The sequence below is a fragment of the Quercus lobata genome, chromosome 5 (assembly GCF_001633185.2).
Source record: "Quercus lobata isolate SW786 chromosome 5, ValleyOak3.0 Primary Assembly, whole genome shotgun sequence".
NCBI lineage: Eukaryota > Viridiplantae > Streptophyta > Magnoliopsida > Fagales > Fagaceae > Quercus > Quercus lobata.
This window is the reverse complement of record NC_044908.1, coordinates 24,303,585-24,324,004: the sequence shown is the minus strand read 5'-3', so window position 1 is coordinate 24,324,004 and position 20,420 is coordinate 24,303,585. Positions and strand designations below refer to the sequence as shown.

Here is a 20,420-nt window from a genome sequence, read left to right as displayed (position 1 = left end):
TTTGGTGTATTAACTTATACAAATTTATTTTTGTGGCTTTTGATGATGTAAATTTGCTATTTTAATAAAAATAAACTGAAGTTTGATTTTGTATTGACAGGTTCTTTTGGGAGATTTGGTGCTTGTACATTGTCCTAGGATGAAGAAAGTTGGTAGGACTAGAATAATAGATTTAAAAAAATTGAATCTTTGAGAACTTTGTTACTTTCCAGTTTCCACCGCAAATGTATTTTCTATGTTTTCTCTGTCAGTCCCATTCCTAAAATATGCAAAACACAAAATAAGCACATGAACGAGTAATCCCACAACAAATCCCAACATCCAAAACAAGCAAAACCCAAGAAATTAAACCATGAAATTAAAGTCTCTAATCCATTTTAGTTCAGCTGAGACAGAGAGAGATCACAAGATAGAGAGAGCAAAAACTGACTGGAACAGAGCTAGACCTCACCGTCGGGACCTTGCCATTGCTCCTCACTGCCGAAATCTCATAGCCTCACCCTTTCTTTCTGGACCAAGTGCTAGCTGCTCCTCAGATTATAGAGATTTTAATCCCAAATAGACACACTCACGTGCAAACGTGAGTCAGTGAATCAGCCTTTTTTTTTTTTTTTTAATGTAATATTATGTGGCATTCCAGGTGTCTACCTACATGGCATGTAAATAATAATTTAATTAGTCTGTTAGACATATCAGCAATTTTCATCTGACACTTAATAGCAGGGACCAAATTGGCATAGCATTAAAAGATTAGAGACTAAATTGACACAATTGAAATGTTAGAGACCAAATTGAAATATGATGTAAAAAATAGAGACTAAATTTGTAATTTACCCTAAATTTTTTTGGGCTTAGAAATAAGTATAGAATGTATTAAATAAGTGATAATAAATGAAATCAATTAAAATATTAACATCAATGAGGGTCTTTTTTTGACTGTTGGATCTACTTATATCCAATGATTTAAAAAAGTTATAACTCTTTAGAGTTACACTAGATGTAACTTGAACCCATCTCATATAGAATATATGATAACCTCAAATAAAGATATGCAAGGTATTACAGAGAGAGAGAGAGAGCACTAGTGTGCGTGTGTGTGTAAGAACCAAGAAACAAGCTACTCACTCAAGGTAACACACCTAGGACAGTTTACTAGCCTCCTAGACCAAGCCCAATGTTTTCTAAGATGTGTTCAAAACCAATACTTGGTCCAGCTTTAGATGTAATTTGCGAAGTAGGTGAGAAACATGCATCTTATAAGAAATAAAGATCCAATGGTCGTTTGACAAAAATAAACAAAGACCCAGCAATCTAGTGAACTAACCCTATAAAAACATTTAGGCACAACTATCAAAAACTTAACCAATTTCATAGCTGTGATCTGGAAACTCATCCAACTGATCATCTTAAAGAATAAGAACGAAATAAACTAAGCATATTACTTTAAACCAGGAATCATATCAGACGCACAACAATCATCACATTTTCCAAAACTACCTAAAAATTATACATTAAACATTTCGTGATGCTATGCATACCTAGTCTCATATTTCTCATTCTTCCCATCATTTCAACGTCATCTCAAATTTCTTTGGTCATCTTCTGTCATAGCCATCAGCAAAGGAAAAAATCCAAAGGTAAAGGTTTTTTTTTTTCCTCAGCACAGATTAAATTTGGTACTTCATGAGCTTCATCCAGGAGATCCTCCAAAGTACTGAAGAGACAGCCATTACTGAAAATTTGAGCTTGCCTGTCCAGTTTCTTTATCAGTCAAACATCTGCATGGAAATAGTCTCAAATCAATTCTGCTGATCCTACAGCAAGGGGAAAAAAGGACACTCATCCAACTCTTGTAGAAAACTGAAACTTAATCCAGTAAAGAATTCTATTTCAAGCCATGAGTTTTGCAACCCCAAGAAAAATTATTGGATAAAATGTAAACCAACCAAACTGATAATGCAGTCAAAATACAGCTTATATTGCAATTTGCAAAAATATGATAATGAAAACTAATGATGCCTCAACAGCCTATCCAACAATCATCCATTCAGAGGAAAAACAAAAAGGTTTCATGATTTGACACTAAAGACTAAAGAGCAACAGAAAACAAAGAATCACATTACAGGACCCAAATATGTCAATCCAAATCAAGCTTATCTAAGGTGTTAAGTTTTTCAAACAGAATCAACTTCCCAAGGAGTTTAAGTTTTTCAAAATAAAAATGAAATCCATTTATAAAGCAACAAACCTGTTTTATTTCAAAGAAAGTGGATTTGAAATAATGAACCTGTTTATTTAAGTGTGTAAGGGACCATCTAGAATCATTAGGTACATAAACCACATGAGTGAATCAATTTATTTTTTTTTCCCTTTCAAAAGTGAACCATCAGCATCACCATTAAAAACCATAAAACAACTTAATTTCCCAGGAATCTTATTCATTCATGAGAACTAATTGAAAACTGCTACTTACAACTAATTTGGTTAAATAAAAGTCTGTCTTAAGTTAATTACAGGGGATTACTCCCAAAATGGTTGATTAACCTGTTTAAGTAATATACATGAGTTTCCAATAAACTAAAAAGAGTGTATTTGAGAATAACAAAATAGACATTTTTAGAGGCTTCCAAGGTACAATGGGTTGATAGAAGTCGTATGCATAACACAAGGATGGACTAACATCTAATGGGAGGTAAATAACCAAAGATTAACTTGCATACAACTCACTTATGGATTCAATCAGATAGAAAAGGCCAAAACTTCACAGTTCATATCAATAAGTGTCCGTTTGGAATAGCTTATTTAGCTAAAACTGAAATTTTTTTGCTAAAAGTGTAGAAAAAAGGTTAAAAAATAAGTTGAATAGTATAATGGAAATAGTATCAAAAAGTGCAGTGGAACCTATGAATAATAACAAAAATAAGTTGAAAGTGGAGATAAGCTGAAAAATTCAGCTCATCCCAAACGCACACTAAGTAGATAAGTAAACAAATATCAACCAGCAACTTCTTTAGTGCACATGAAGGGATTTAAAAGTATATCACACTATCAAACCATATTATACCATATCAAAATCAATAATGAAAATATAAAGCAAGTGAACCATTACACATTCAACAAGTGCCGGAAAGAAATATAACAATGCACCTTAACAATAAAAAATTGATGGCTGCTTGAGATCATGAGTACAAGCTATGATCAACCCACAAGTGGTCAACAATTGAAAATCTCCATAAAAGAGAAGGTTGACCCAAGGGGTAGAGCATCAAGAGAATGGGGGGAGATGTGGAAGTTTAATGTTTCATTCCGTCTAACAAGCATTAGTGCTGGTGCTCCTGGATTATGGACTTTTTTTTTTTTTTTTTTTTTTTCCATTTGATTGGTAATTACACACACACCTAGTGGGTTTTGAAAAAAGGACCTTACCGTTCACCTTGCTCTTATAAGGACACTGTGAATGTCTTGGATTATATCATGATAAATAAAATCTATATAAAGCATTGCTTTCATCATTTTCCAACCAAAAATAATTAAAAAAAACCATTCAAAGTGTAAATGCAAACATTTAAGCATAAATGCTATCATAATCCACACTGTAACGTGCAATCCCCAACAGAGTTATAAAATAGCACGACGCATAACATTGCAAAATATGAAGTTGAATACCAGACCAGAGAGTCATCCTCACTAAAAATTAGACAGGCGGCACTGTTTGAAAGGGAACTTTTTCTTTTGGGGTGATAACTACCATTTGATAGTGAACTATGAAACAGGTACAGATTTAACATAAAACTCTTTCAGCAATAAAACATATAGGGGTGAAGAAAATTTATCTTGATAAGAACATGCAGAAGAAAATTTCTTACTTGAACGGAATCGTGTAATGGGAATCTCTCGCAGTTCATGTTTAATGCACAGATATTCACCTAGCAAAGCCATCACTGCAACTCCAGTGCCATTCAGAACCCACCATGTTATTGAAGAAGGCCAACCTCCATATATGATGCATATAAAGATATGGATGATGTACGGTGTGGCTGAAAAGTCTAAGCACTTTTTGGCCCTCTCAATCAAATGAAGCATAATGCCAGCTCTGCATAAACAAGAAACATTTGCTCATTAACAAGAGAAGCCACTTCGTTTGAAACACCACCCCCCCCCCCCCACAAAAAAAAAAAAAAAAGAGGTTATACATAGCTAGAAACCATTATTAGGAATAGCCTCTAGACTTACCATTCATATGAAAGGTTACATTTTAATATGGTTCCTTTATCTAATTCAAGTTAAAATGATCTCTAAATGATAAACTGCATAAAAGACATGTTGGAAACACCAGCATAAATAGAGTTTAAAGGTATGGGGCATCTTTACAAAGCAGAAAAACAAGTCTAACAATCACATGAATACCACCTGTAAAAGCATGCAACAATAGTAAACAGATAGAGAGTGACCTAGACGGCTAGACCGTAAATTCTCTATGTTGGCAATATAAGTATAGTCTTCATTTATCCTCATGAATAACCCATTTTTATTAACAACAACATGCAACTAGAAACCAGCAATAACAGGGTATGCCCACCAAATTTTGGAGACATTATGAGATCAAAGTGAAAATCAGTACAGCTTCTAGCACTGATAAGAAAGAAAGCGGGAAAAAAGGACTCTTTGTTCAAATAGACTTAAAATTACCAACATCTTTTGGCCAAGAACAGAAGTAGCCACCATCTTTTCTGATAAGGGTAGCACAAGTCACATCAACCAAAATGGAAAATCATTAGGATGTCTTGAACTACACATATATGGAGGAAGAAAAATAACCCATGCTCAAATCTTAGAGTGACTACATTAAGGAGATCCCTCAATTAGCTTCAAGTTTGAGGATGTAAATATTAAACAAGACAAGCCCAAATTGGCAACAAGATTACAATTGATCACATTGCCATCTTGCGTTAATAATACACAAAAGGAATGTTAACGGACCAATTTAAAAAGTATGTAATCAATAGTTAAACAGTTGAACTCAAAAGAATGAAGCTCATACGTTAAAGGCCAAAATTAAATGTTTGAGGGCAAGAAAAACTAATTGTAAAAATGAGAAATGAAAAGGAGGAATGGTAAAAACAGTTGACCATGAAAACCCATAGTCACCATACTTGGCATATCATATGTATAATCATCTAAAAGGAGGGGGGGAAATTAAGAGGATATTGCCCAGACTCCAAAAGTGCAATGTACAAAATTATATATTTGTCATTGGTTTACATGCAATAGATGAATGCTTAACAATATACTTTAAATGATAAGAAGAAACAACCCTATAACCAACCTTTTGCACACTAAAGTAATTGAAAGACAACAACAGCAAGCCTTAATCCCTAATTTTTGGCCCTTTTGGGGTTGGCAATATATCCTCAATAGATTAATTAGGGCTGGCCACATGTATTCTTTCTTTCATTCTATTCTATCAGAAGTCATATTCTTTGTTAAAGTAATTGAAAGACATGTTTCTAAAATAATTTCACCTACGTGTGGATGTTTAACTGGGAGGTTACAAGACAAATCAGAAACAATAAAAAATTACTTAAGGAAAATACGAGGACAACTTGGTGATTGGTTGAGAGGAATAACCAGAGCGGAATCATATACTTCATCACAAAAACTTGAGTAGGACAGTAAAAGACAGGAGATAGACTATAGAACTCTACAAATATTTATAATTTCTCATAATTCAGAAATGTAGTGTTGAATACAAAGGATGCATTTGTATAAGCTGTTACAAAACTGTGTTTTGAGTATAAAATGAGCATTTGTAAAAAAGTTACGAGGAGTTGCTGTTGTAAAATGGAGTTTTGGATTTTAAAAACACTCTTTTAGGCTCCCAAAACGCCTAACCAGACAGACCAAATAAGAACTTAGATTCACATTTAAGCAACATACATTAAAACCAAACAATCTAAGAAATTAAATTACAAACGTAAAAAGTGGAATGGAATTCTCACCCTGCAAAAGAGCTCAGCAAAAACGAAGCAATGACACACCAACCGGTCACGGTAGAGGTAGTGACGGCAGCATAATCAAAGAAATACACAAGGCTCATCCGAGACACTCGAGTCCCGACTAGAAATGTCAAGAATACTCCTAGAGAGAGATAGTATAAGCATTGAAGGCAAAGAATTTGGGCAACAATAAGGCAAGGGCCCCATGCCACTGCACGATAGAACATGACTACAGCAAGCTCATTTAGGCTCCCAAAAAGCCTAACCAGACGGACCAAATAAGAACTTAGATTGACATTTAAGCCACATACATTAAAACCAAACAAACTAAGAAATTAAATTACAAATATAAAAAGTAGAATGGAATTCTCACCCTGCAAGAGAGCTCAGCAAAAACGAAGCAATGACACACACCAACCGGTCACGGTAGAGGTAATGACGGCAGCACAATCAAAGAAATACACAGGGCTCATCCGAGACACTCGAGTCCCGACAAGAAATGTCAAGAATACTCCTAGTCCTAGGGAGAGATAGTACAAGCATCGAAAGCAAAGAATTTGGGCAACAATATGCCAAGGGTCCCATGCCGCTGTACCATAGAACATGACTACAACAGCCTCTTCTCAGACACCCAAAACCACCCTCCAAATCTCCAAAGTCACAAAATTTTGCTTCTTTTAACCCAATTCCTTGAAACCCAATTCTCAAAAACTCAAAATAATCAAAGCCATACCCTTGAAACCCACAATTCTGAACTCCAAACTACTTTCCCCAGAAAACCCAGTTCTTCAATAACAAAATTCAACACCCAAATCAATCTTATTCCAATAAGGTTCTCAATCTTCCTCCTATACCCAAACCCATGTGTCTTATGGATTCGTATCTGAAACTAGCCTATATAAATCTGAAAACTTTTTCCCAGAGCAAGTATAAAAAGTCAGTTGCTGAAGCAAATCCTAGTTTTTGTTATAGATTGTAATGAAAATCAGATTTGAATTACAATCCATCCAATTCCTTAAGACTAAAAAAGAAGAAGAAGTAAAAAGCTGATAGTTTAAGATGCGTTGAGAGAGTGAGAGAGAACAGAGCAAGAGAAAAGAGCTTTTTGGAGTGAGAGAGAGAGAGTTGTTTTCTTTTCCTTTTTTTCCCCCACTAATATAAAGTAGTATTTTTGAATTTCAAGTAGCATTATAGCAGTAGATATTAGTATTTTTCTCTCAAGGAAACCCCGCTCTTCTCTTCAAATTAGCTTCTCGAACGATGAAGCCTGGTCTGAAGACAACTTTGAGAGCCAATTGCACTTCAAAGTTCATGCATACACTTAGGCTATGTTTGATTTTGCTAGTTTCCATCCTAGAATACTCAAAAATAACTCACTTCCCAAATTTTGTGTACTCCATTTGAAGTTGCTTTGTTTGGGTTAGTTTACATAACTCATAATATTCAAAAAAAAACTAGAGGGTGTTTGATTTGTGTTTTCAAATAATAATTTTTAGTTTTTATACACAATATTACAAGTATTTTTATACATTTTTTCATTCACATAGATTTTCACATATATTTTTAAATACATCTACCAAACGAGCCCTAAGTTTAAGTCGTGGAAACTGAGAATAAGTTTTTCTTGTTTTTAAGTGATGAGTTCTAAGTTACCATATCATTTTTGTAAACTTTAAACCATGCAATCAACCTATCTTAAGCTGCGATTGTTTCAAGTGAAAACTAATTTAGAAAAATGTTTTACACCCTTGTGTACGTTTACCTCCAACGGTAAATACGGTCAAATGTAAAATGTTTTAAACGTTGACTATAAAAAGAACCCCTTTGCTTTTAAATCGTTCACACAGTTATCTTACCTTCAAATGTTTTACACTTCTCACACAATCCTCACATGCACTCACAGACATCACACACTTGAAGATCTCAGCCCACCCCTCCTCCCTCATCACCGATCCACAAACACCCAAAACACACCTCTCCGATCGCCAGCCATGCACCGACGAGTACAGGTTGAGCTCCAATCTAGACAACCGACTGCAGGCCGTGCTCCACCAGGCTCTCTGCCGCTTTCTTCTCAACCCACGGTGAGTTTCTCCCTCATCTTTTCACTCCACCTCACCGTCGACCAGTCAAACACCTCTTCCACCTCTGCATGAACCCGATCCATCACCGCCATAGCTCAATCTAGAACGGTCTCACCATCCCTTTCTTCGATCAGTCTCACCCTCCCTCTCTTCTCCATGGTGGTCTTCATCTTCTCATCTCGCTTTTTCTCTCTAACCCGAACCAAACCCCCCACATATTTATGTGTTTGATATTCTTTTTCTTTGATTTCAAATTTTGTTGTTGTGGTGGTGGTGTGAGTGGTGGTGTTTTGGTGGCAAGTGGCAACGGAGCAATGGTGGTGGTGGTTTTTTTCCCCTTCTTGATCTGGATTTTGGGTTTTTGGTGGTGGATTGTGCTTTTCCTTGGTGGGGGTGGTGGCTGGACCAAGTAGTGGCTGGGGGCTGACAGCTGACTTGTGTTTCCCTTTACTGAAAATAGGTTTTTTACATGTTAGATCGAACACAAGAAATAATTTTTCGACATAATTTTCATAACACAGTTAAACAACAGAAAAATATTTTCCTTTTACATAAAATATTTTCCCCTGAATCTATTTTCCTTTTAGTCTTATGGCCCATCAAAGTTAGAGTACACTGTTTCACCAACGAATCTTTCAATTGCTTTAACTCACAAAATCCATTATCTTTTCTACAATTTTAAACCCCAAAAAAAATAATAATGATCTAACTCAAGAATTCAATTTACCTTTTGCTTATCACATTATTTTGATATGACTTGACTGAAGGACTGATTCAGTACAAAACAATTTCAAACGGAGGATGTGTGTGGAACGATAAAAAATAAAAAAATTATAAAGAATAAGACAATCACACCAAGCAACGTAAGGATAAAAGCCTGGGAATTAGCATAGCATCAAGCCTTTATTAGGAAATAATAGTAACGGATACGTCATGAAGGAGAGTTTGTTTTAGAAATCAATGACTCTTTTCAATCCAAACTAAAAAATCATCAATACTTATAACATGTTTAGTTAAAAGATGAGCAGGGACATTGCCCTTCTTACAAACATGAGAAAATCTAACTCTTCGAAACTCGTAGGACATAACTTGAACTTCATAAATCAGATTAGTAACAGAGGCAGGAGCAGGAGAGTTATCATGCAGAGCCCGAACCAAATTAAGAGTCTCCTTCCAAGATAAAAGTCCTGAATACCCATATCAACTGCAAAAAACATTCCAGTTTCAAGAGCCTTTGCTTCAATCTCAACAGCCACCAACGGAACTTAAAACTTTTTGCAAATCCCAGCAATAAAATTACCCTCATGATCTCTTATTACCACTCCCACACCAACTTATTTTTTACCAGCAAAAACAGCCCCATCCACATTAATCTTATAAGAAGGCTCATCCGGAGGTAACCATTTCGACTCCAACTACTGCTGCATCTTTACCGAAGCTCCCAGCACAGCCCAGTAGTCATCTAAGTATTGTTTACACCAGAATAACAACTGATCTCCACTTTTCCTTAATCCCCCATGTCGCTCCTCATTTCTATTAGTCCACATAGCCCAAACAATAGCAACAACCAATGCCAAATCCTCTTCAGACCAGTTAGCTTCCATTAATAAATACCAAAGAAAAAATGAACCATAGATTTAAGACATTAAACCACATTCTTCACAGGTATCATCTAGAAGAACGTGTCGGTGAACTAAGTTTGCTTTTGTTAGGAGAATATCCTTTGCAACTCTCCAAGCAAAGTGTCTTATCTAATATGAGGGACATTGATATTCCACAATTTCCTCCAAAATAATCGCATACCACTCCCATTAGAGGTGGAACCGGCAGGTTCTTTTCTATTAAGATCCATAGCAATCTGATATGCACTTCTTATTGTGAACAATCCATTAGATGTTGCACCCCAATCTGTTTATCTTCAGGAAGCCGGTCACTCAATGGAATTCCCCCAATAATCTCAGCTTCAAGAGGAAGGAAAGAACTGTTAATCAAATTCAAATTCCAACTCTTATTTTCTAGATCAATAAGGTCATCAACCGTAGAAATGTGAGGATTTAGACTCCTAGGAGAAATCACCCTATATGAGTAAGAGTTTGGGAGCCACTAATCCTCCCATATCCTAATACACCTTCCATTCCCCACACGCCATCTTACCCCTTTCCTAACAATCCCTTGAGCTGATAAAATGCTTCTCCAAATATACGATGAATTATTCCCCAAAGAAGCATGAATGAAATCAGAGTCTTTAAAATATCTTGCCTTAAAACACTTTGTACACCAAAGAATTTTGAGCCAACTGCAACCTCCAACCTTGTTTAGCTAATAAAGCCAAATTAAAAGGTTTCAACAATTTAAACCTCATCACTCCACAAGATTTAGGCACACACAATTTCTCCCAACTCAACCACAATTTATTACTCAATGATCAATCTTTTTACACTAATTAATTTTGGGCCTTTAAAATAGTGCTCCTAAATTATATTAACGAACAAGTAAAGAATATAAATAACTCATAACCAATTACACTAAATAAATAAATCCTAAAAAAGTCTCAGATCAATCACTATTAGTTACAATCGATTAGGTCCAATGAAATCAATTAGGTCAAAAAAATTTGGTGTAGACACCAATTACACCAATGAAATCACTATTGGTCAACCGACTAGGAGTTTCAATGTAAAGGGTGCAAAACAGTTTTTGGAAACTTTGGTTGGAATGGAGATATTACCAGTCATATGGTCATTTTTATTATCTTTGGAGTTAAAGTTTCATTATAAACAAGGATTTTGCTAATGTGTGCCAAGGGCACATCATAATTTTCATTTTTGGAAAAAAATTTCTCGAGAATTGAAAAAATATTGACAGCTTTTTCAATTCCCAAAAAAATGATTCTAAAAATGGATAGGTTAGGGCACACATTAACCGGACCCTATAAACAAATGCTCACAAAACTTTGGGGTCTAGAAATAACTATGTTATCTGAGAGTCATGCATGTGACAAAGTACTTTAGAAACTAGTAAAATAGCTCAGTCAACTAGTTAAGGAGAGAACAGTATTAAATGTCAGAGTAACCGGAGTACTACAGAACAATGAAGTCATTTTGTTTCATACTTCAGTGACAGTTTAGTTAGTTCTTAAACATTTTAATATCATCTAAGAAAAAGTTTGCACATGGGGTTTCTCAAACCAATTGCAGATTATTCTATACCCTAGTGCAAGTGCAAATTTGTTAAACACCCACATATGACATACCAAGTATATATGTTCCAACCTTATGTTATATAGATTAATAATTTAAATAAAAACATTTATTAAAAAAATAAAATAAAAAACCAAGCAGACAAACAAAAGCTAGACTCGTTTAGAAGACTAACAATTTGTCAGAAGAATGCTAGCGGCTAACAAAAATGAACATATTATATAAAAGGCGTAAATACACTTTTAGTCCCTATATTTTGACGTTTTTTCATTTTAGTCCCTACATTTTAATTTTTCCACTTTTAGTCCCTAATTCAAATTAACGCGTTCTGTTTTGGTCCTTTTCGTTAAGCTACCAACGGAAATTGCTTAGGTGGCAAACTGATACTAACGTGGTCAATTAAAAAATAATAAAAAAATTTAATTAGCATTTAAAAAATGCCATGTCAGCTTTTTAATATAACAAAATTTATTAATGAATTTTAACAAAATTAAAAAACAAAAAACAAAATTAAAAACAATAAAATACATTTTAAACAAGAACACAATCACAAATTTAAACATCAACACAAGAACATGAAGAACAAACCCAGAACAAAACACAAACATTAACGCAAGATCACAAACACAAAGAACACAATTAAAAAAAAAAAAAAACATAAACTCCTAAGACCCATAAAACAAGATCACCACCTAAAACTCACCATCAACACCATCACAACGCCATCCACAACCCACAATCCAAAATCAACCAAAGAACCACACCATAAACCCATGAAATCAACCCAGAAACTCAGATCGGTGAGGAGCGAGACCAGTTGCGAGTTGGCGGCATGTAAGGTCGACGGCGGTGAGATCGGCAACTTGTAAGGCAGCAGTGGTGAATGTATTCAACCTCTGATTCAATTCCAAAACTCAACCCAAAATTAAAGTTGAGCAACACCCAAAACTCCTCGAACAAAATCATCCACCACCACCGTGAACAAAACCCCAGCAACCGAAACTCAAACAAACCCCCAATAATAACCACTGAAACTTAAAGAAACCAACCCAGCAACCACTGAAACTTAAAGCAGCTGGCCGATTTAAACCCAAAACCACCGATTCAAACCCACCCAGCAATCACAAGCAAAACCCAGCCAATCCATTATCGTCGCTAACTCGCCTCCACCACTGCCTATTACCCACCACCACCACCACCACCAAACAGCCACAAACACAGCAAATCCAGATTAATAAACATGTCCCACATACAAATCGACGGACAATCTTGGTCTTCATTGCTCTTCGGGCTTTGGTTTCAGAGAGAGAGAGAGAGAAGGGGGGCGAAGGATGATAGAGGAGATAGAGGTGAGATTTACTGATCGATTGATTGAATCTAGTGACTAGTGGGTTCGGCTCTAACGTGGTTTGCACAACTTTGAAGCCCAGGTATCGATGTATTGATGAGAAAGTTGTCGCTGGGTGGTTTTGTTCAGATCTGTTGGTGGTGTGGGTGGTCAGTGGAGTGGTGGTGGGTTGGGTTTTGCCAATTTGTTGGTGGTTGCTTGGGTTTGCTGGGATGTGAGATTTGGAGGCTCAGATTTCATTTTACTGGGTTTGAATTTAATTTTTTTGATTTTAAATTTGCTGGGTTTGTGTTCTTGTTCAAATATATAATGTGTTCATGTTTAATTTATCAATTTTATCTGGGTTTGTTTTTTTCATGTGGATTTTATTATTTTTCTGGGTTTGTGGGTTTGATTTGTTGGAGGATTCGGTGGAGGAAAGGGATTTTGATTATTTTAATTTTCTGGGCAACCCCGAAGAACATGAAGAACATGTTACTTTGTTCTTCCAAAAATAATGAAAAGAAAAAATTTTAATTACTCTTTTTAATTGGTTTATGTTTGTTATTGTGTTCTTTGTGTTTGTGTTTATGATCTTGTGTTAATGTTTAAATTTGTGTTTGTGTTTTTTGTGTTTGGTTCTGGGTTTGTGTTGTTTAAATTTGTGATTGTGTTCTTGTGTGTTCTTATTCAAAATGAATTAGATATGAATTGATGGGTTTTATTATTTTTAATTTTGTTTTTTGTTTTTTAATTTTGTTAAAATTCATTAATAAATTTTGTTATATTAAAAAGCTGACATGGCATTTTCTAAATGCTAATTAAATTTTTTTATCATTTTTTAATTGACCACGTTAGTATCAGTTTGCCACCTAAGCAATTTCCGTTGGTGGCTTAACGGAAAGGACCAAAATAGAACGCGTTAATTTGAATCAGGGACTAAAAGTGGAAAAATTAAAATGTAGAGACTAAAATGGAAAAACGTCAAAACGTAGGGACTAAAAGTGCATTTACGCCTATATAAAAACAAATGAAAAATTAGTAGAATACTTCATCCAGTCAAAAAAATTACAGGAATTGATACTCTACATTTAAAAACATACAACGGAAACAAAACTCATCAATGAGAATCCTAACATACATGCTTTAATCAGTTTTCACCCCTCATTGTTATATATATAATTGTTTCGCACCAAAAAAAATGTCAAAGAAGAAGAGAGCCCAAAAAAACTCATTTCTGAGGATACAAGAACATTTGAACATGGGGGAAGGTTACAGAAATCACGATAGTTCACTAACTCATTGGGAACTAGCCTTTCTCCTCCTAACATTTTTCTTTGCAGTAACTGTGACATTGCCTTCAGCTTCTTCTTGCTGTGGTTGCTGATTATTTACATGAGCTTTTGACGAATTTATTTGACTCCTTGCCCGCAATATTTCACCCTTGGCAGATGCCAATTCATCCTCAAGCATCTTTGCTCGCTTCTCCAAACTCTCCCTTTCCTTCCCTAGTCTCATGACAAGGTTATGAGCATCTTCCATGTTATCCTGGGCCTCTTTAGATACATTCTTTTGCTCTGTAAGAGACTTGTAAAGCACCTCCTTTTCATCTTCAAGGTCAGAAATTTGAGAATTAGCCTTCTCTAGATCTCTAGAAAGCACAAAAACATTTCGGTTCATCTCATCAAGTGATTTGGTAGCCTCTTCCAGGTCTGTTTCAAGAGATCTTCGAGCCTCTTTGTCTTTCAAGATTTGCTTCTCCAAAGTCTGTAGTTCTTTGCTTAAAGAAGAAACTACATTTTTTTCTTCTTTTAAATCATTGGCTGCATTTTCTGCTTTTTTATAGACACCAACCAATTCCTGTTGTAGTCTATCACGATCTTCCACTGTAGTTGTCAGTTCATGGGACACAAATTGTAGCTCCTCGTTTGTTTTCTTCAGAACTTCCTTCACTGCTGTCATCTCACCAGCCAGATCTTCACTAGTTAGTTTTGCCTCATCAAGACTCCTCTGCAGTGATTCCCTCACTTCACTAAACTCTGCCTGGACCCTAGAGATCTCACTCTCAAGCTCTGAGCACAGATTTATAGACTGTTTTAGTTGACTTGTGAGATCAGAAACTTCATTTCTACATTTTCCAAGTGTTTCTTGTGTGTTCTGGAGTTCAAGTTTCAGCTGCTTTACATTGTTCAATTCTGTGTCCAGCGTTCCCCTCAAACTGTCTCTTTCTTGGGTCAAATCAGCAATTATTGATTGGTTTTCACTCAATTCATTTAGAGAAAGCTCAAGCTTCTGCTTTAGCCGCTTAAGTTCCTCTTCTTTTTCTCCCAAAAGCTTAGCATCCGAAGCTGCCTTCTTCTCAGAAGATGACTTTAGATCATTGTATTCCTCCTTAATTACATCCAATTTCCTCTTATAATCATCTCTCTCAAAAGTCAAAGAACTTACTCTTGTATTTAATTCATCCAACATAGAATTTTTTGATTCTAGTTCTTTTTGAATTTTTAGGTATTCACCTTCCATTCTTTGTATTTCTGAATGAGCTTTAGCAAGTTCGTCCTTTGTCTGCTTGTAGGTAAAATTCAAGTTGTTCAACTCTAATTCCTTTTCAGCAAGAGAAGAGCTAAGATTTTGAATATTATCTTCTTTATCCTTGAGCTCTAGGCTGAGCAAATTGATCCTTTCCTGTAAGACTTGAATTGAATCGAGCTTTTCCTTCAAATTGTCTTCAAGTTCCTTTTTATCATCCCCAGCCTTTGAAAGGTTGATCTCAAGACTGTCAATTTGATCTTTAAGCTCCTCAATCAATCTTTTCTCACTTTTCAGCTCCTGTCCCAAACCTGTGATCGTCCTGTTTGCCGCATTTAGTTGGCTCAATAAGGTCTGCTGCTCCTCCTTTGTCTTTCTGAGTTGCTTGGTTCGTTCTTCCTGTTCCTTCAGTAACTTTGATTCAAAGTTTCTCTCTAATGAAACAATAGCAGCTTCCTTTTCTTTCAGTCGGGACTTCATCTGTGAAACTCAACCAATGCATGCATGGGTTAAAATCCAACAACTAGCCAAAGTAATAAAAAGCTCTGGCAATAAAGTTAGGGTTGTTTAATCTTTTTTAAGCTCAAAACAAGTAAAAATTTTCTTGCGAATTTTTTCTTCAAAACTACCTCATGTTCCTTTTGCAAGGGGAAAAAACAAAAAAACAAAAAAGGCCCTTTAGAAGGGTATCTCTTGAATGCTCAAAGGTGCCAAGTCATATTAGCTTATGAGAAACCTTGACCGTAAAAGGCATTGGATGCTTTTTTTTTTTCATAAGTAAATAGGCTTACAGATTCTATTATTGCATTAGAAGCTGTCTTTTCTCTCTGAGCCAAAGCGTAGAGCGCACCAAAAACACCAGAACCAAATACTGCAAGTCCGTTCAGCAGAGCTAGGAAGGGATTTGGTGGAGCATCTCTTTGAATTGCTTGCTGTCCATAAAAGCTACTTACTTGAGAACACATCAAGTTTCAAAGACTCAAACATAAAAACAACAGAATATACTAATCTGGACTCATTTGTGAATCTAGCAGAGATCCAGACCTCTCCGTTTTGGTTCTCCTCTGGTTTCATTAGCTCACTTTCCTCTGAAAGAAAATGAATAAATTTATAAACAATCATACTGAGGAGATTGCAATCGGGTACACACAATAATTATAGTTATGATAACAAAAGAATAGACCATGACAGAGAAAGCACCAAAAGATTAAGCACATAATCAGAATCTTTTCGAGAGAGATTATACAACATATTAAAACTGAAGAAGTCCATGAAAATCAGAAAGCTCCTAATAAAAATTGTATCAATTCACCATTAGTGTATATATCAAATTGTCAATATAAGCTGGCAAGTTGCAGTATCCATATACTTTAGATCCTTAAGTGGAGAAATATCCTCCAAGCCTTATTAAGTTTGAACAACTATATGACCAAAAAAACAAATAAGCATTAAGTCCCTTATTTTCACCTTCTTTTATAGACATATTTGTCTAGGAAATATGTTTTTGACATTCACTTTCTTTAATCTATAAAAAAAAGCATTTCCTAACTCTCTTATCAAAATTATCAAAATTGGAGTTTCTTGTTAGAAAAACATCATCATATGCCAAGTCACTAATGTGCACTGCTACATCTAAGCTTAGATCTTGCCATTTGTTCCTGGACATGGTTACATCCTAGATGATCCATCTCAGGCTAGTATGATGGTTGGAAAGTAATTCAGAATCCCCTCAAATCATAAGTCTAGTCCTATAAATGTAACTATCATACAAGTTGAAAAGACTAGAAGAAGAATGTGATTATAATTCCAGGGCTTAAAAAGAAATTTCGATACATAGAGTGAGGGGCAGTGAAATTCACAGCCAATCCCAATCCTCAAAAAAGGAGGAGGGTATTGGAAGGTTGACACCAGCATAACATTTGGTCACTTCATTATGAATGAAGAGTGAGGGGCAATCAACTTTATGCCAGGAATTACTAATGCAACTTTCATAACATGAATACTAAGGAGAAGCAATGAAATATGAAAGGTTTCATGCCACAATATTGTTCCCAAACAACACTAACTTCTCCATCCAATCTACATTTTAAACCTCAGCATCTCTATCTTAGTCAATAACTAATTTAAAATTCATCCATTCCCATTACATTATTTTGTGTATTTGTATTTAGGAATAGGAAAAAGCCTTTCCTAAAACTATATCATATGAGATACCTTGAGTCATTTGTGGAATTCTTGAAAGTTTTATATCTAAGTCACAACCACCAATAAATATAAGGGTGCACACATAATGGGCTATAATAAACATATGCTGAAATGCAAAGTTGACATTAGAACTTGATCTCTGAAATTAAAGTTACACCTTTCATGAAATCATTCTTTAAAAGAGAAAAAAAAGGGGGGTGTCATATTAATCCCATCATTTCAATCATGAAGGTGAAACATTGATAATAGTATATACTTACCCTTCTTTAATTCAATGACAAAAGAAGGGTATTTATAATGGTACAGTAAAAACACATCTGGCAATAGCCATGGCATAATTAGCTTTGAGCTTACTTCTCTCTTTATGATTCCAAAGCTAGGCACAAACTACTGGTCTACACTACTAAGAACCATCAAATTTTACCATTCAAATAGACTGTTGTTGAATTTACCTAAAGCAAATAGTATAATAAGACAAGTTCCTTTATTAATAATCATAATTATTAGACTATATACTTATGGTTTTGAAAGTAATAGATATGTTTAAGTACCGATTGGATTCATATCCATACTTCTGTTTCAAACTGACTTTTTTAACAGGTACTCATGCTAAACTATTAAAACCAAACTTAACCTTTGCCACTAATTTCTTGTCATCCTCCCCCTATTACAGAAACCTAACTTAGATTGCTATACTAATCTATTTTACACAACACTTAGTGACTCAAATCAAGATAACATTACTATTGATTATCTTTAAATTTATATTTGGTTTTGGTTCCCCTACCATTATTCATGTATGTAACTCCTTAAGCTAACTCAGCAAAAAACCAATTCAATAAACAGGTGTTAGAGGTAACCAGCCATTATTATCACACATAAATGGAATAGCTGAATATTAATTAAAAATAATAATTCAGTTGCACAAAGAGGTGGCAATTAACAAAAAATTTAGCCACCCCAGAAAAAATTTTCTTGAAAAAGAATCTAAACCAATACAAGAAACAGACAAAACTCAAAATTTACCACACCAATAATATAGAGTTGCTTAAAGAAAGTGTATAAACTAAAAAGAAACAATAATTGTAACTAACCCTATTAAAAAGAAATAATAAGAAGAAGAAGAAGATTAAGTTCCAATCAACTTTTCTTATAAAGAACACATTAGAAAAGCAAAAATCTTGAATTAGAAAAGCAAAAATCTTGAAGACCCATATCACCAAAGTCATAAACTTGTTACAAAAATAGAACTTATTACATAGAGCCATAAAAAAAAAAAATAAAAAAAAAAATAAATAAATAAAAAAAAAAGAATGAAGTGGCAGTATATGTAAATCTTTGAAAGCCAAAAAGTTTTGATATTTTAGTCTTACTTGTTGCTAAACCTTCAAGAGCTCTAGCCTTGAGTTGCAATAAGGGAAGAACCGTAATACCCACAAACAGAATCGCCCTCCTCTTTAAGTGAACGCTTTGGTTTGGGTCCTCATGGTGCATAGAAGCCATTGGAGCAATGTTCTTCCTCTTTGTCTCTGCATTTCTTGTGCAAGAATACAAGAACATGGGTTGAGAAGAAGAAGAAGAAGAAGAAGAAGAAGAAAGAAAGCGAGATTGGCAGAGGGGAGAGTGTAAAAAGCAAGAGCTTCCCACAAAAAAGCCCATTGCTTGAGAGAGAGAGAGAGAGAGAAAGAGAGGTTGTGACACCGTAAATGTAAAGAGGAGATTGTTCTTCCTTTCTTTCTTTCTATCTTTCAGTACGGGTTTGTGTTACTATCACCAGTCGTGAAGTAACTTAAAAAATCTCCCAAGTTTTTGTTGTAATTACCAGCAAGACCAGTTCATAATTTGGTCAACTTCATCTTCTTTTTTTTTTTTTTTTGCTGAATAACTTTATCTTCAACTTTAGCACATATTGTCCTGATATTGAAAGTCCAGGGATGAAATTGACATGAATGACCTTAATTTTTTTTTTTTTTTATATACAATATAGAAATTCAACTCTAACCTAATCTATGTGTATATGTATGTGAAACTCCTTCCTGGAGACTTGAATCCCGGTTCTTACCCCCCACTCCCCACAAGCACTCATAATTTTGGAGTGACCATCGTACCAAGAGTATGCGGTAGTACCTTGATTTTGAAAATTAAAATGACATAATTGACACAAATAAATGTAGACAATTTGTGTCCATTTGGAGACCGCTTATCTAGTTTTTTGCACACAAAAAAAAAATGCTAAAATTGTGCTAAAGTATATTTGTACTTTAAAAAAAGTGGAGAAATTTAAGGTTTTAAAAAATTGTGCATAAAAGCTGAGCTTATAAGCTAATACCAAACATACACGAAAGTTCTGCTACAAAACTATTTTGCTCCAACCTATTATGTGGAGACTAAAGAAATCATTTATGTGTAATTTTAGTCACATAACTTTTTTAATAAGTCATATAACTTGTTTAAATAATAAAAATTATTATTCTTATAAATTGTCACATAATGGGTTGGAAAAGATAGAACAAAACATGTTTAGGCCAGACCTTGTCCGTAAATATATAAGGTGAAATTGCAACTAAAACTATCCACGGGTCAAGGTGAAATTGCAACTAAAACTATCCACGGGTCAGGCAAGTTTAGGTTTTCCTTAACCCACCACTAGATCTGACAACATCAGATTAGGAGTAAAGGTTAACCGATGAACTGGTGTCAACCATTAATCAACTGGTTATCGAGTCAACAAGCCAACAAGTTTGATAATTGGCTCTGTCAAAATCTCAAGTGGAGAGTTGATGGCAACATAAGGTGACAAAAGCCGAGGGAGATCTCAATCTCCATCTTCTTCAAACTTACCGATACCATTGGTAGCCTACCATAGCTTGACCTCCACATTTAAATATAATCATTAACAACCAAATCCAGACCATGCCAACGTCCAGAGGGCGGAAGTTTTTTGCAAAATAATACTATGCTACTAATAATTTCATTAGTTAGCAACGTTTCCAAACTATTTAAGAAATTACCATCTTGAGTCTAAGAGACTCTCGAGTTCAATGTAAGAACTCGAGCCCAAGAGACTTGATTTCGGTGT

At 34.9% G+C, this 20,420-nt stretch overlaps 2 protein-coding genes across 3 annotated transcripts; both read right to left on the bottom strand.

Annotated features, from left to right (window-relative positions):
- Positions 1-1,497: 1,497 nt before the first annotated feature.
- LOC115993132 (protein SYS1 homolog) lies at positions 1,498-7,356 on the bottom strand. 2 transcript variants are annotated; one of them, XM_031117417.1, is made up of 4 exons: positions 6,370-7,356; positions 6,000-6,257; positions 3,867-4,093; positions 1,498-1,814 (listed from the first exon to the last, which is right to left on the bottom strand). In XM_031117417.1, exons 2-4 carry the CDS (start codon positions 6,221-6,223, stop codon positions 1,795-1,797), a joined length of 471 nt encoding a protein of 156 aa, XP_030973277.1. In that variant the 5' UTR covers positions 6,224-6,257; positions 6,370-7,356; the 3' UTR covers positions 1,498-1,794. The 2 variants fall into 2 exon arrangements, with proteins under 2 accessions (XP_030973277.1, XP_030973278.1); XM_031117418.1 differs by having other exon boundaries at positions 1,498-1,778; positions 6,370-7,353.
- A 6,308-nt stretch (positions 7,357-13,664) lies between these two features.
- On the bottom strand, positions 13,665-19,123 carry LOC115991536 (MAR-binding filament-like protein 1-1). Its single transcript, XM_031115295.1, has 4 exons — positions 18,715-19,123; positions 16,181-16,224; positions 15,928-16,068; positions 13,665-15,616 (listed from the first exon to the last, which is right to left on the bottom strand). Exons 1-4 carry the CDS (start codon positions 18,998-19,000, stop codon positions 13,907-13,909), a joined length of 2,181 nt encoding a protein of 726 aa, XP_030971155.1. The 5' UTR covers positions 19,001-19,123; the 3' UTR covers positions 13,665-13,906.
- Positions 19,124-20,420: the final 1,297 nt, after the last annotated feature.